At 47.6% G+C, this 11,991-nt stretch overlaps 1 protein-coding gene across 1 annotated transcript in view; it reads left to right on the forward strand.

Moving 5' to 3' along the window:
- nbeal2 (neurobeachin-like 2) overlaps nt 1-11,991 on the forward strand; it is a gene marked incomplete at both ends in the record, with an annotated part of 99,139 nt that overhangs the window by 21,846 nt on the left and 65,302 nt on the right. The window contains 7 exons of the mRNA XM_080541236.1: nt 536-642; nt 1,288-1,374; nt 3,927-4,010; nt 6,058-6,156; nt 7,414-8,078; nt 8,676-8,808; nt 11,964-11,991. The exon at nt 11,964-11,991 is cut by the window's right edge and continues 92 nt beyond it. Coding sequence (XP_080397362.1) covers nt 536-642; nt 1,288-1,374; nt 3,927-4,010; nt 6,058-6,156; nt 7,414-8,078; nt 8,676-8,808; nt 11,964-11,991 — 1,203 coding nt within the window. The remainder of the gene's footprint in view (nt 1-535; nt 643-1,287; nt 1,375-3,926; nt 4,011-6,057; nt 6,157-7,413; nt 8,079-8,675; nt 8,809-11,963) is intronic.

Consider the following 11,991-nt stretch of genomic DNA (forward strand, 5'->3'; position numbering starts at 1 on the left):
ACCCTTCTCTCCTCCCACCACACCATGTGACCATGTGACACCCTTCTCTCCTCCCACCACACCATGTGACACCCTTCTCTCCTCCCACCACACCATGTGACACCCTTCTCTCCTCCCACCACACCATGTGACACCCTTCTCTCCTCCCACCACACCATGTGACACCCTTCTCTCCTACACCACACCATGTGACACCCTTCTCTCCTCCCACCACACCATGTGACACCCTTCTCTCCTCCCACCACACCATGTGACACCCTTCTCTCCTCCCACCACACCATGTGACACCCTTCTCTCCTACACCACACCATGTGACACCCTTCTCTCCTACACCACACCATGTGACACCCTTCTCTCCTCCCACCACACCATGTGACACCCTTCTCTCCTCCCACCACACCATGTGACACCCTTCTCTCCTACACCACACCATGTGACACCCTTCTCTCCTACACCACACCATGTGACCATGTGACACCCTTCTCTCCTCCCACCACACCATGTGACACCCTTCCTTGGTGTGTTGTCTCTCTAGCGGCAGTGCCTGAGATCCTGCAGTGCTCTGACAGGCCCGTCCTGCAGGCCGTCTTCCTCAACAACAACTGCTTCGAGCACATCCTCCGCCTCATCCAGAACAGCAAGGTCAGCCCTCCTCCTCCTCCGTCCGTCTGTCTGTCTGTCTGTCTGTCTGTCAATCAAACTTGATTTATACAGCGTTACATGTATAAGCCATGCATTGAATGCAACTCCAAGTGCTAAACATAAAAACAATAGTGAATAAAATACAAATACAATAAAACAAGAAATAGGAGATAAGAAATAGATCAAAACAATAAAACCAAGGAATAAAACAAGAAATAGGAGATAAGAAAAAGGAGTAAAAGAGCAAGGTGAGAAACACCTTGCCAGGCTAAAAAGGTATAGTGTGTTTTTAAGCTTTCTTTTAAAGATATCCACACTCTCTGTCTGTCTGTCTGTCTGTCTGTCTGTCTGTCTGTCTGTCTGTCTGCATGTGTACACCTCACTGTGGTGGTTCTGCTGTTACTCCATGTGAAGTGTAAAGGTGTGTACTATGTGCTGATGTAACTGCTGATATTCAGTTCTTATAGCAGGTACATTGCGTCCCGTATCCCATTGAGGAGTTGTCACAATCGAAATTCAAGGAGAAAAAAGTAGATGTATCCTCTCTCTACCTTATGGAGCTGACCTTGCTGTCTGTTTTGTTTGTCCGTCTGTCTGTCTGTCCGTGTCCGTGTCCGTGTCTGTGTGTGTGTGTGTGTCCTGTAGCTTTATCAGAGTAGCAGGTGTGAGCCGGAGCTTGAGGGCGTGTGTGACCTCACCACACGTTTACTCACAGAGGTGGAAGTGGACCAGGTACTTTCCCTCGTGATGTTGACACACAAAGGTCTGTCAGCAGGAACCTCAGCCCCCCCCCCTCTCCCCCTCCCAGCTCTCTGAGCTCTTTAAACAGGAAGCCATTGGCAGGAAGTCCTAGTCAAGTCAATACATTTATAAACGATGTGGCTAGCGCTAAATGCTACGTTGCTGCGTAGTGCAAAGTTAGTGCTCACTCCGTCTGTCTCTCTGATCTGGATTATTCACTCCCATCCTGGCCAGAGAACGTTGTAGCAGCATGTATATTCACATCTTGGTGGATGTTAGTGTCTTGACGTTAAGAAATGTCTTGGACTGCTGATATTTCCACACCATTTCCCAGAAAAAAAATGAGATGTGCCAGGACAAGTTGGAGCCCATGAAATACTTTACCTCACACCAGTACCTCACACCAGTACCTCACACCAGTACCTCACACCACACCACTACCTCACACCACTACCTCCCACCAGTACCTCACACCACACCAGTACCTCACACCAGTACCTCACACCACTACCTCACACCAGTACCTCACACCAGTACCTCACACCAGTACCTCACACCAGTACCTCACACCAGTACCTCACACCACACCACTACCTCACACCACTACCTCCCACCAGTACCTCACACCACACCAGTACCTCACACCAGTACCTCACACCACTACCTCACACCAGTACCTCACACCACTACCTCACACCAGTACCACACACCAGTACCTCACACCAGTACCTCACACCAGTACCTCACACCAGTACCTCACACCACTACCTCACACCAGTACCTCACACCACTACCACACACCACTACCTCACACCAGTACACCACACCAGTACCTCACACCAGTACCTCACACCAGTACCTCACACCAGTACCTCACACCACTACCTCACACCAGTACCACACACCAGTACCTCACACCAGTACCTCACACCAGTACCTCACACCAGTACCTCACACCACTACCTCACACCAGTACCTCACACCACTACCTCACACCAGTACCACACACCACTACCTCACACCAGTACCACACACCAGTACCTCACACCAGTACCTCACACCAGTACCTCACACCAGTACCACACACCAGTACCTCACACCAGTACCTCACACCAGTACCTCACACCAGTACCTCACACCACTACCTCACACCAGTACCTCACACCAGTACCACACACCACTACCTCACACCAGTACCACACACCAGTACCACACACCAGTACCTCACACCAGTACCTCACACCACTACCTCACACCAGTACCTCACACCACTACCTCACACCACTACCTCACACCACTACCTCACACCACTACCTCACACCAGTACCTCACACCACTACCACACACCAGTACCTCACACCAGTACCACACACCAGTACCTCACACCACTACCTCACACCACTACCTCACACCACTACCTCACACCAGTACACCACACCAGTACCTCACACCAGTACACCACACCACTACCTCACACCACTACCTCACACCAGTACTTCACACCAGTACTTCACACCACTACCTCACACCACTACCTCACACCACTACCTCACACCAGTACTTCACACCAGTACCACACACCAGTACCTCCCACCAGTACCTCACACCAGTACCTCACACCAGTACCTCACACCAGTACCTCACACCAGTACCACACACCAGTACCACACACCACTACCTCACACCACTACCTCACACCAGTACCACACACCACTACCTCACACCAGCATTCTGAGCTGAACTTGGCAGAGGACATATCCTGACACCCCATAGAGGCTGAGTTTCCTTTTGACAGCAGTAGGGTAGAAGTGTGGGTGTGGGTGTCTGTGTGTGTGTGTGCGTGTGCGTGCGTGCGTGCGCGCATTTGGGGTTTGTTTTTGCTTTTCATGCATGTATCCCCTTGCTGTTTCAAGGCTCTCATCTGGACATCTCTTAAGCATGTGGGGATGTTCTGGTCTGGTGGTGTGGTTGTGTGATCAGCTCTTGTGTGATGGGTATCGTGTTTTTGGCTCGGTGTGTCCTGTTGACCATGGTGGGTTTTGACTGGGTGTCACATGATACATTCGCCACCTCCCTGTTAGGGTGTTGGTTTTTCTTTGCATGTCAGCACCTGTCAATAATTGAGACATGTTGTCGTGACTTTGACCAAAGCATTTGCACAAATTTTAGATTTAGATTTTTATTTTAATGTAAGGTTTGGTAAAAGTTTGACCAAAGGTTGACTTTGACCAAAGCATTTGCACGAATTTGAGATTTAAAAAAAAAGTATTTTAATGAAAGGTTTGGTCAAAGTCTGACCAAAAGGTTGACTTTGACCAAAGCATTTCCATGAATTTGAGATAAAAAAATAAATAATATTTGAATGAAAGGTTTGGTCAAAGTTTGGTCAACGGTGTTTGTACCTTTTCACTCGGTTTGCTTTCCTGTTTGTGTTTCATATAAACTTGTCCCCTGCAGTAGGTCTGGGATATCTCCTGTATTCAGCATGTCCCTGGGTGGGTATAGGTTTTGGGTGTCACACCTTACTATGTCCCCCTGTGTAGGTTTGGGAGAAAGGCACCGACAGCATCACAGTCCACGCCCTGGGGGTCCTCACAGCCATCATGAGTAACTCCCCTTCTGCCAAGGTAAGGCCTTCTACTGTCCTGGATGTTCAACATAGCACTTAGCATTGTCAAGTAACTGTGTAACATTGTCTCATGCTACATGTAGGCCGTTACTCTTATTCTAATAAGGACAGTTCTGGAGATATTCGCTAGTAGGTTGAGAAGAGCCTGATGGAGAAAGCTGTTTTCACTCTCGTCTGAGAAATGTCATTGTTTTTCCCCTGATGATGGTGGGACATCAGGCTGGGCTTGGAAGTGTGCCAAGCAGTTCACTCTCTGTGGAGTACTCTCTCTCTCTCTCTCTCTCTCTCTCTCTCTCTCTCTCTCTCTCTCTCTCTCTCTGTGGAGTACTCTCTCTCTCTCTCTCTCTCTCTGTGGAGTACTCTCTCTCTCTTTCTCTCTCTCTCTCTCTCTCTCTCTCTCTCTCTGTGGAGTACTCTCTCTCTCTCTCTCTCTGTGGAGTACTCTCTCTCTCTTTCTCTCTCTCTCTCTGTGGAGTACTTTCTCTCTCTCTCTCTCTCTCTCTGTGGAGTACTCTCTCTCTCTTTCTCTCTCTCTCTGTGGAGTACTCTCTCTCTCTCTCTCTCTCTCTCTCTCTCTCTCTCTCTCTGTGGAGTACTCTCTCTCTCTCTCTCTCTGTGGAGTACTCTCTCTCTCTTTCTCTCTCTCTCTCTGTGGAGTACTTTCTCTCTCTCTCTCTCTCTCTGTGGAGTACTCTCTCTCTCTTTCTCTCTCTCTCTCTGTGGAGTACTTTCTCTCTCTCTCTCTATCTCTGTGGAGTACTCTCTCTCTCTCTCTCTGTGGAGTACTCTCTCTCTCTCTCTGTGGAGTACTCTCTCTCTCTGTGGAGTACTCTTTCTCTCTCTCTCTCTCTCTCTCTCTCTCTCTCTGTGGAGTACTCTCTCTCTCTCTGTGGAGTTCTCTCTCTTTCTCTGTGGAGTACTCTCTCTCTCTCTGTGGAGTACTCTCTCTCTCTCTCTCTCTGTGGAGTACTCTCTCTCTCTCTCTCTCTGTGGAGTACTCTCTTTCTCTCTCTCTGTGGAGTACTCTCTCTCTCTCTGTGGAGTACTCTCTCTCTCTCTCTGTGGAGTACTCTCTCTCTCTCTCTGTGGAGTACTCTCTCTCTCTCTCTCTCTCTCTCTCTCTGTGGAGTACTCTCTCTCTCTCTCTCTCTGTGGAGTACTCAATTCAATTTAAAATTTAAAGGCAACTTTATTGGCATGGGAAACATACATTTACATTGCCAAAGCGTGTGAAGTGTGAAGATAAAAAACAAAAACTAAAAGAATGTAATGTACATACAATTATTCTAGAATAAATAAATGATTAAATGATTTAAATTCTTATGGTGGTTTTATCCCATTTGATGTCCTTTTTCTATCACAGCAGCTAACAAATCTTGCTGCTGTGTTTGCACATTGCTGTACCTCACCCAGCAGATATGGCAGCCTTTCCACATTGGTCAAGTCCTCAAGTGGGAAGTATGTGTCCCTGGTGTCCTTGTACAGCTGACAGGTAGTTAAGAAGTGCAGCTCTGTTTCCACCTGGTTTTGTGTGCAGTGGGTGCACAGTCTGTCTGGTCTGGGGAGCCAGGTCTGCCTGTGGCGGCCTTTCTCGATGGCCAGGCTGTGTTCACTGAGTCTGTACATAGGCAAGGATTTCCTTAGTTTTGGGTCTGTCAAAAAAAAAAACTCTCTCTCTCTCTGTGGAGTACTCTCTCTCTCTCTCTCTCTCTCTCTCTCTCTCTCTCTCTCTCTCTCTCTCTCTGTGTGGAGTACTCTCTCTCTCTCTCTGTGGAGTACTCTCTCTCTCTCTCTCTCTGTGGAGTACTCTCTCTCTCTCTCTCTGTGGAGTACTCTCTCTCTCTCTGTGGAGTACTCTCTCTCTCTCTCTCTCTCTCTCTCTCTGTGGAGTACTCTCTCTCTCTCTCTCTGTGGAGTACTCTCTCTCTCTCTCTCTCTCTCTCTCTGTGGAGTACTCTCTCTCTCTGTGGAGTACTCTCTCTCTCTCTCTCTCTCTCTGTGGAGCAGTCTTTCCTAGCCTATTTTTGTCTGCTTCCCCCCTCTAGGAGGTTTTCAAGGAGAGGATCGGCTACTCCCAGCTGTTTGATGTTCTGAAGAGTCAAGGTCCGCCCACCAAGCGGCTGCTTCAGGAGCTCATGAACATGGTGAGGAAGAGCCCCCGTTCTACTACACTGAGCCCCCGTTCTACTACACTGAGTTGTAGGAGAAGGAGAGTCTTTTTGTTCTCTCTCTAATAAGGTCTGTCCATTGTCTGATACTGAGCTTGGGGGGGTCAGTTTCCTGGACATAGTGCTGGACTGAAATCACTCTGTCACTGGAAAAACCTCCATTGAAGTTTTTCTAGTCGAGGATTAAGTTATTATTTATTATTTTGTTCTGAGTGGGGCAGTCCCACTCATATTTTTAATTTTATCGGACAGATATAGTGAAGACAGACAGGAAAGTAAGGAGAAGAAGGGAGAGAGGGCATGTCAGCAGGGCATGGGCCTGGATTCAAACCCTGGCCGACACAGGCATAATGTGTGCACTGTAGACCGCGGTGCTAGACCACTAGACCACCCCGGGCCACGTCTCGGATCAATCTTAATCTGTTAAGCGTCTCGGAAACCCAACTCTTGATAATAATAATAATAATAATAATAACTTATTTTATGTATTTGTATAGCGCTTTTCCTGCAAACGTTGCAGCTCAAAGTGCTCCAATCATTATATAATCATAATTTCATTATTTAGTCATTTAAAGGCAATATTTAAAAAATGGGTTTTTAGTCTTGACTTGGCAGTGCATTCCACAATTTGGGTGCATAAAATGAGAATGCAGCCTCACCAAATCTTCTCTTTCGTACATGTGGTACACAGAGAAAACCAACGTCAGAAGACCTGAGAGCTTTATTGGGCTGATATGCTAGCAAAAGGTCTGAACATATTCTGGTGCATAGCAGAGAGCTTTATAAACAAGCAGAAGGATCTTGAAATCTATTCTGAACTTAACAGGAAGCCAGTGTAGAGTCTCTAAAATAGGAGTTATATGAGCTCTTCTGCAGAGCTCATACCAGAAAGGAGACTGTTACAATAGTCCAAACGGGTAATAACAAAAGCATGCATTAACACTTCTGCATCAGCTTGCCGGAGAAAATGTCTAACTGATGAAAAACCCTATCCTCTCTCTCCCCCTTTTCCCCTCTCTCTCTGTCCATCCCTCCCTCCCTCTCTCTCTCTCTCCATCCCTCTCTCTCCCTCTCTCTCTCCCTCTCTCCCTCCCTCTCTCTCCCTCCCTCTCTCTCTCTCTCTTCCTCTCTCTCTCTCCCTCCCTCCCTCTCTCTCTGTCCATCCCTCCCTCCCTCTCCCTCCCTCCTTCCCCCTCTCTCCCTCCCTCCCTCTCTCTCTCTCTCCTCCCCAAGGCCGTGGAGGGCGAGCACACCCACGCCCTCCACCTGGGCATCAGCAACGACCAGCCCCTCCTCCTGCTGCTGCAGTGGCTGCCGGACCTCTCCGCCCAGAGGGACCTGCAGCTGCTAGTGTCTCAGTGGCTGGCGGCCGTGTGCGGGGGGTCGCTGTCCTGCCGCACGGTGGCCGTGGAGGCCGGCCTGGTGGGGGGGCTGCTCCACGTCCTGGCCCAGCCCCCCCAGAGGCTGGACCGCCAGTGCGCCGAGGCCCTCCTGGGCCTGCTGCAGGACCTGGGCTCGTTGTGTCTGAGGCCCGCCGAGCTGAAGAGCCTGCTGAGGCTGCTGAGGGTGGACGGGGGGCCGGGGGGGGTGGCGAAGGGGGGCATGCACCCCTACTGCCCCCGCGTGATCCGGGTGCTCTCGGCCATGGCGGCACGGGAAGGTCGGGACAGCGCCCTGCAGTACTTCGACCTCACGCCCCCCATGGCGGGCATCATGGTGCCCACCGTCCAGCGCTGGCCGGGGAGCGGGTTCGCCTTCCACGCCTGGCTCTGCCTCAACACGGACTTCCCTCCCTACCACTCGGAGTTCTCCTCCGCCAGCCCCACCACCCCCCCCTCGCCCAGGCCAGGGGTACCGCGCGCCATGGGCAAAGGCCCGCGCAGGAAACAGCTCTACAGGTATCAGAGTCTGGATCCCTGGGCAGAGGGTCTGGAAGAGAGGAGGACTTTGAACTTTAATAACAATAATAATAATTCATTGTATTTATATAGCGATTTTCCGGGTCTGACGCTGACAATATGGGAAAAACAGAAAACACAGAAACAACAAGCAACAGATAACATGAGCACATAGAACACAGAGTTAACAAACAGGCACAGGGAACAATTAACACAGCAATGTCCACGGGGGGAGGGGGGTGGCAGGGTTAGGGGAGATGGTTAGGGGTAGGGGAGGTTGTATGCATGTCCAGGGGGGGGGGGGGGGTGGCAGGGTTAGGGGAGATGGTTAGGGGTAGGGGAGGTTGTATGCGTGGGAGAACAGGTAGGTTTTGAGGTGGGATTTAAAAGTGGAGAGTGAGGGCGAGTCTCTGAGTGGTTGAGGGAGAGAGTTCCAGAGGCGGGGTGCAGCTCGTGAAAAAGCACGGTCTCCCAAGCCTCTGAGTTTGGAGGGTGGGACGGTGAGGGGAACAGTGGATGAGAAGTTGCGAAGTTGAAACAGAAGTACAGTGAATTAGGGTTCTCTAAATGTTGTGTTTGAACGTTCCGTTCCTCCAGCTTCTTCACGGCGAGCGGGACCGGGCTGGAGGCGTTCTTCACCATGGAGGGCGTGCTGGTGGCGGCCGTGTGCACCAAGAAAGACTACATGGCCGTGTCTCTGCCGGACCACCCGCTCAACGACTGTCGCTGGGTAAGAACCAGAGAGAAGGACTGTGGCGGGGCTGTGGCGCAGGAGGTAGAGCCGCCGTCTAATGATCGCACGGTTGGCAGATCGGCGGTTCGAGCCCTGGCTGGCCATGTGTCGAAGTGTCCTTGGGCAAGACACTGAACCCCAAATTGCTCCCAATGAGCTGGCCAGCGCCTTGCATGGTAGCTTGCTGCCATTGGTGTGTGAATGTGTCTGTGAATGGGTGAATGAGAGGCCGTTGTAAAGCGCTTTGGAATAAGGAGCTACTGTATATAAGTCAGTCTATATAAGTCAGTCCATTTGCCAGAAGGACACAGTGATATGCATGTTCAAACAACACCGGGGGGTGGTTCGATCCCCGTCTCAGGAGGGAGCTTGCATGTGCCCTTAAGCAAGGCACTCAACCCCCTAATAGCTCCAGGGGCGCTGACTATAGCTGACCCAGTGCCTAGAGCAAAAAATACCAAAATTCCAACAATAATGACTGACAAGTTGTTTGCATGGCGATAAATCAGTAAAAAAAAGAAAAAGGAAACACTGGTTTTGTTAATGAATCATAACTGTCAGTAGAGGTGAAGTAGAGGTCGCTAATGGAGTTTACGTGAGTTCAGGCAGGACATTTTTAAGTCGAAAGACTCAAACATGTGTGCAGAAATATCATCACATGTCTCAAGGACAAGGCTTAACACTTAATCAGCCGTGAGTCCAAAACAAATTGTGACACATGCCAATGAAAAGGGCTACCTGTAGGCGAAATCATTTTTCTGTTTTTTACATGTGCTTAAACTACAGATTGTAAGCTTTCAAATGATGCATCATACATTGAAATTGGAAACAAATTGAAGACGACATGAGTATTTGAAAGTTGCTACACCTGAAATCACTAAGCAGAGAAAATCCCTTTCAAAGATGTTGTTTTTTCCTCACCTTCACACAGCCAGGTAATGGGCGGTAACAATGTCTGGTTAACCCCACCCCCAACCACTCAGCTGTCAATATGTCAGTGTTACTCACTGGGTCAGATAGCTACAGCTAACATTATTACCTAGCAAGGTATTACCTAAGCTAATTAGCCAGCTTATCATTATGGAGGCTTTACGGTTGTTGTAACTATTATTCTTTTAATGAAACAAAAAAGTCTTGAATCAGAATCAGAATTTATTTTACAGTACACAATAATACAACTCTTTGGCTGTGGTTCTTCAACATTAGCTTTGCAGCAAGGTACATAATCACAACAATACCATCATCACAATAATCACAAGTAAATAATGAATGAATGAATGAATGAATGGTCTTTATTGTCATTGATATAGTACAGGTACCAAACAACGAAATTTGGGAGGGGGGGCTCCCCTGGTGCTAGGAAAAAAAAATACTAAAAACAAGAAGGGAAAAGAGCTGGTTTACATAAATAAAGGCTATGTACACTATCCACTATACTATACTATACAAATAAAACACTGTGCTGTACTCTATGCTATGCTATACATATCCTAACATTTCCTATTCTCTGAACCTTATGTACCCTAGGGTTGTCATATTGCACATAGTGTTATTGCACATTCATTCAAGTGTCGCAGTTTGCAGGTTTGAAATGTACACAGTTGTGTTTCAGTATTACACTTGATTTCAATCTAGTAGCTGCCATCAATTTGTCTAGATTGTCCAGGGCCTAGAACCTCGGTCTTTGCTGTGTTCAGGGCCAGAGATACTTCTGTCTGGCCAGATCTTGACATCAGTGATTTTCAGCCATAACCACGCCAGGTTCCTTATATCAAAGCTGAAACAGACAAAAATAAACACAGTTGGCTAGCTGTACACGGTATCAACAACACAACACAACAGCATAATGTGCTATGCAATTGTTTTAGAAAGTCTTACTCAATACCACACAACTTACTAGCTAATGCTAGTAAGCTAACACGGCTAGCCCAACCCAAGTAACAAAAGACAAACAGTTAACTAACTGTACACAGTAGCAACAACACAACTTATAAGAACAGCATAATGTGCTACTATGCGATTGTTTTAGAAAGTCTTTAAAAGGCAATACGACGACACAGAACGTACTAGCTAATGCTAACGCTAACGCGGCTAGCCCAACACAAACAAACAAAGGACTGTAGGCTACTTACATGTGTGGTATGTTGATCCCGTGAAATCCGTATGTTGTCCTAGTAAAGTTTCATTTCTTGGGGACTTTCTTTGTGCCTTCAGTCATTACTGAACAATTGATGAGCTAAACAGTGTTCATTCTAAACAGAACACATTCTCAAAACAAACACGGCTTCCTTTGTCCCTCCCCCGAGAGCTCAACAGCCAATCACACCCAAGTGTGATGCTCGTGTTATTTTGAGCTACAAGCATGACAAACAAGCCTATTTTGTTGCTAGATTATACTTATTTAATGAACGTAAAACTGTTCGGAAAAATAACGAGTGGGTACTTCACATCTTCAAGTTGAATGTTAGCTAAAAAACGAAAATCTGAGTTTTAGGTCAGAAAAACTTTCAAGACGAATTTCACATCTTTCTCATTTCCGAGCGGTGTCTGTTTACATCAAATTGTGACACAATTTCTATCTTTGCACTCGATCACATCCTTTCATGACTTTTCCTAGATATGTGCGTTCTACCACCCAGTATCCTTACATTTTAAAAATCACATCAGGATAAGCTAGTATGAAGCTATTTTGCCCTTTTTCCGTGTAGGAAGCAGGCTAATTTACAAGCGGCCAACTACTGGTAGTTGTGGGTAAATAGCAGCTTGAGCATTGTAAAGAGGCGGCTCTTTTAGTAGGTAAAAAAGGCACGGCTGTTCTATAGTTAAACAGTGTTTTTTGTGCCACTGGCTTTGAGACTTTCCTTCCTTTCCTTGACTGACCTTCCACCCGTATTCACCCACCTACCTGAGGGTTGGACAGTTACGGGCTCACTGCTCATGTTCTTTTATTCCCCGCCCTGGACATTGCTGTGTTAATTGTTCCCTGTGCCTGTTCGTTAACTCTGTGTTCTCTATGTGCTCATGTTATCTGTTTCTTTTTTTCTTCTTTTTTTTCTGTTTTTCCCATATTGTCTATATAAATACAATGAATTATTATTATTATTATTATTATTATTATGATTAAGTCTGCGTCTGTCTCTCCCCTCTAACAGCACTCTGTAGACATCGTGCACGTCCCGG

The sequence above is a fragment of the Nansenia antarctica genome (genome assembly GCF_963989245.1).
Source record: "Nansenia antarctica genome assembly, chromosome: 10".
In the NCBI taxonomy this organism is placed as follows: domain Eukaryota; kingdom Metazoa; phylum Chordata; class Actinopteri; order Argentiniformes; family Microstomatidae; genus Nansenia; species Nansenia antarctica.